Consider the following 5000-nt stretch of genomic DNA (forward strand, 5'->3'; position numbering starts at 1 on the left):
TGATAATGAAGATAATGATTATAATGAGCATTCTTTTTGTCTTCTTTTTTTTTAATGAATAAACTCTTGTCTCTGTCTGTCTCTCTTTCTCTGTACCTGTAAGCCGGGGTGACGCATCATCCAACCGCACCGTCACAGACAAGGCCTCTGACGTCATATTCCTTGCGTTGACAGCCATCAGCTGAGCTGTGACGTCACTACCGGCGCTCTCTTTCCCCAACCTGGGCAAAACAGCTGTCGTCTTGTAAGCGTCAAGGGAAGACCACTCAGACGGGAAGGATGACTCACGAAGAAAACGAAAGTAGAACTGCAACACTGTGGGATCTTCGACTCCTTGCCAGAAGAACTCCAGGCTGGAATTTCCGGACCGGACTTGGGGAGTGGACCGGTCATAGGGAGACATGTAGACATTGTTGGGGCGAGATCCCAGCGTCACCTGTAGGGAGGGAGGGGAATGAACGGGAAGAAACGTTTTTACATGGAGATGAACTGGTTTCGGGTTCGGCTAACATTATAACAAAGGGTGTTTGGTCAAAAAGGTGTCCGGTTTGGTGTTCGCTGTGGGTCTTCAGTTTTGTTCAGGTTGAAATTGTATTATATTGTATTGTATTTTAAAAAAAATGTATTTATGTATTATTTATTCCCCCCCGCCCCCCTTTTTTTTTCTCAAGGCCTGACTAAGCGCGTAGGGTTACGCTGCTGGTCAGGCATCTGCTTGGCAGATGTGGTGTAGCGTATGTGGATTTGTCCGAACGCAGTGACGCCTCCTTGAGCTACTGAAACTGAAACTGTATTGTATTGTATTGTACTGTGCTGTATTGTACTGTACTATATTGTGTTGTAATGTATTATGTTACATTGCATCATAGTGTAGTGTGGTGTGATGTGGTGTAGTGTAGTGTGGTGTGGTGTGGCGTAGTGTAGTGTAGTGTAGTGTAGTGTAGTGTAGTGTACACACACACACACACACATTTACACACACACACACACATACACACACACACACACACATTTACACACACACACACACACACACACACACATTTACACACACACACACACACACACACACACATTTACACATACACACACATTTACACACACACTCACACACACACACATTTACACACACACACACATATTTACACACACACACACCACACACACACACACACACACACCTCAGCCACCACCGGAGGGCGGAGGAGAACGGTGACAGGAAGTGACGTCACGGTGGTGACCAGCTGCACCGCGTTGTGGCATGTGACAGACAGTGTGACCTCCGACCCGTGGTGAGCATCGCTTAACGGCCACTGACACAGTCCTTGTTTTTCGCCAACCGCAGGGGTCAAAATGGACTGCACCGTTCCTTGACCATCTGAGCACAAGATACAATAATCATAACTTACAGACTGAACTGGGGAGGCAGAAATGCACGCCACGTTGAATTACGAACTTGCAAACAGTGTACGTAAAATAATACGCCAGTTATTGGAGACGAATTTCCTTTGGTTACGGGTTGTCCGACGTATGCTGTATTACGTAAATAATATTCACACACACACACACACACACACACACACACAAACAAACAAAAAACGTATCGAGCTCCAAAATGTTTCTCGATTGCCTCAACTTAGTAAATGGTGGTAAAAATGTACAGTTGAAATTAAGCAAGATTTTGAAGTTGGTGGAAATGTTATCTAATTCCGTTTTGACAATGCAGTACACTGGCTATCGTTTCTTTCAGTGCTCCCAATCCCCCCCCCCCCCCCCCCCCCCCCCCTGTAAATTTGTTTGATAATTTCAAGTCCTTGTTGCCATGAATATATTGCACATTCAAAACAGCAATACCTCTCTCTCTCTCTCTCTCTCTCTGTATGTGTGTGTGTGTGTGTGTGTGTGTGTGTGTGTGTGTGTGTGTGTGTGTGTGTGTGTGTGTGTGTGAGGCTTTGGAGGCTTGGGGGAAATATTGCTGCTCTTTGGTGCAGTAAAAAAAACAACAACTAAAGACAACATCAAAACGAAACCATCTGTTCGATACCCACCATTTACCTTAAGAGAAACTAGATACTACACATTAACTCCGCATAAAGTGTAAGTGAAATGGGCACACACAAGTTTCAAATTTTAATTATCCTTTCACTCCTATTGGAGTATGGAGGATTACTGCAAAATACTCTTTTCGTGCCCATAACAAACATTTCCAAATACACAACAATGTCACATAAAAGTTGAGAAAACACAAATGTCTTTTAACTCCAAAAGTATAACTAGGCAACATTTGCAAATCTAATCATCTTACTTACAGCTAAAATTACTTTTTTGCCTCCTCACACACACACACACACACACACACACACACATACACGGACATCCTTCCCACACACCCCTCCGCCACAGACAAACCCTGAACCTCACCAACGCGGCATGTGCAGACCTCCACGCCACTCTCAGCATCCTGCACCCTCCACCTCCCCTCCGCCCGCACCTCTTCCGCCGTTTGACCTTGACCCTGACCTTGACCTTGATACCTCAAGGTCAGCGTGACGTCCGAAACTTCCGGACCCGTCCGGTCAAAGAGGACGGGCTCCGAGACGAAGCGCGACCACTGCCCGGCATGGTTCTGAGCGATGACAGCGGCGTACAGAGTGGTCTTGTGCTGCACGTGCTCAAGGTCCAAGCTGACGTGACCGCTGTAGCCGACGCGCACCCAAGGCCGGAGCTGCAGCCCCCCTGGGGTCGTTCCCACGCCGACCATCAGGGCCCGCAGTCCGGACTCGGGGTCCCTCACGTGGGAGCAGACGGACACGCTGTAGGCCGACGTCTGCCGGAGGGTGACCGCCGCTGAGGAGGTGCTGGGCACGGTGTGCAGACACCGAGAGAGCCGAGCCGTCACCCTGGCCTCTGCCGGACCTTCCACCACCACCTGCACGTGCACGTCGCCGCCGTATGGGGACAGGAAGGTGTGGAGAGCCGAGAACCTGCCGTCCACGTACATGCCCGAGGAGGAGGTGGAGGTGGAGGTGGTGGTGTTGGTGTTCACGTGGTGGAAGGACAGCGGCATTCTGAGCTCGGCCACGTGAAGATGACCCATGACGGAGCTGTCCACGCCGACGGCTGTCACCTCCACTTTCATCACCTGCCCTGGCTGCGTGGCGTGGAGCGTGACCTCCGCCAGGTAGGTGTCTTGCAGGTGGAAGGGGGTGAGGGAGGCCGTCAGGGGGGGTGGTGGTGGCGTTGGTCTCCGCCGGGACAAAGTGTGTGCACGTGACTCCTTCTGGCGGCGTGACGTCAACCAGTATGGCTGACGAGTCAACGACCTGGCTCTCCAGTCCCGCTGAGTCAGTTGCTTTTGCTGCAACCTTGTAGCTGTAAGAGAGAGACAGAGAGACAGAGAGAGACAGAGACAGAGACAGAGAACGAGAGAGACAGAGATAGAGAGGGGGAGGGGGTTGGATGAGAGAGAAAGAAAGAGAGGGGTGGAGAGAGAGAGAGAGTGGGTAGGTGGGAGAGAGAGGGGGGAAAGAGAGAGAGAGACAGAGACAGAGAGAGAGAGAGAACTCAGAACTTGGAACTCAGAACTCAGAGCTTTGAATGTATGGCTTCTGAGAAGTATAGATACTGTGACACACATGCTCACACACACACACACACACACACACACACACACACACACACACACACACACACACACACACACAAAACATGCCTTGGACTAATTGATCAACACTAATGAGTTAAGTATCATCTTGAATTGTGTCTTTTCTTTAAGGCTGGGACTCTGCTCTCTGTTGTAACGCATTATATATATATATATTGTGTGTGTGTGTGTAGAGAGAGAGAGAGAGAGAGAGAGAGAGAGAGAGAGAGAGAGAACATGATGACATGAGAAGAAGAGAAACAGCCTAAAATAATCAATATTGTCTTATAATCATGCATGCCAAAGTTATTTTACGAAAAGTAAACTGAGCAAACCGCTGTTTGTTTGCTTTTCCCTGAACAAAATTCTTTTTTTTTTCTTGGTGCAAAGAAAACAGCAGCAACAACAACAACAAAAACAACATCAACAAGAACAACAACAACAACAACACACACACACACACACACACACACACACACACGAGCGCGCGCGCACACACACACACACACACACACACACACACACACACACACACACACACACGTGCGCGCGCAATTATAGAATTATACATATTATACACAAACGGCACCTTATGACACACCAACGGATCATTGAACCGAAACACTGGCTTCTCAGAAATGGCGATGGCTCCGCAAGGGTAGAAATCAAAAGGGCGGGCGGGTGGAAGGGAAGGGAATCAGAAGTGTCAGGAAACGGGGTGTGGTAGTGTGGAAGGATTTCAAGCGTGAAGACAAACCAGTCTTTGCTTCGAGGGGTGGGAGAGTTGTGTGGAGAGAGATGGGGGATAGGGTGAGAGAGGTGTGTGTGGAGAGAGGTGGGGGATAGGGTGAGATAGGTGTGTGTGGAGAGAGGTGGGGGATAGGGTGAGAGAGGTGTGTGGAGAGAGAGATGGGGGATAGGGTAAGAGAGGTCCGTGGAGGATAGGGGCAGGATGCGGGGTGTGTGTGTGGGGGGGGGGGGGGAGAGTGTGGTATTTACGTGCTTTCTGTATTTAAGCTCCTGTCTACAAATATTTGTAGATCTCTTTGTGACGGGGAGAGGGACATTCAATGAAAGAGAATTTATCCCCGTGGTCTGGATCCCTGGCACAGCTGGGGTCCGGGGTATGTCAACATTGAATTAATCTTCTGTTTTTCCCCCCTTTCTTTTCATTGTTTACTGTTACACCAGCTGACAACCCGACACAGTTCTTCCCCAGGAATTCCTCTCTCTCTCTCCTCATTATCATCAAAGGTCCACGGGTTAGTTCCTTTGTCTACATGTTTGCGGTGTTGTTGGTTTTTTTGTTTTGGTTTTTTTTGCTTTTTTTCCTCTCTATCTTTTTTCCATTTGGTTC

General features: G+C 48.7%; 1 protein-coding gene across 1 annotated transcript in view; it reads right to left on the reverse strand.

The window, feature by feature from the left end:
• LOC143288576 (uncharacterized) overlaps positions 1 to 5000 on the reverse strand; it is a 6698-nt gene that overhangs the window by 989 nt on the left and 709 nt on the right. Inside the window, exons 2-4 of the mRNA XM_076597197.1 lie at positions 2422 to 3372; positions 1182 to 1378; positions 97 to 436 (exon numbers count right to left, since the gene is read on the reverse strand). Coding sequence (XP_076453312.1) covers positions 97 to 436; positions 1182 to 1378; positions 2422 to 3372 — 1488 coding nt within the window. The remainder of the gene's footprint in view (positions 1 to 96; positions 437 to 1181; positions 1379 to 2421; positions 3373 to 5000) is intronic.

This window comes from Babylonia areolata, chromosome 12 (genome assembly GCF_041734735.1).
Source record: "Babylonia areolata isolate BAREFJ2019XMU chromosome 12, ASM4173473v1, whole genome shotgun sequence".
In the NCBI taxonomy this organism is placed as follows: domain Eukaryota; kingdom Metazoa; phylum Mollusca; class Gastropoda; order Neogastropoda; family Buccinidae; genus Babylonia; species Babylonia areolata.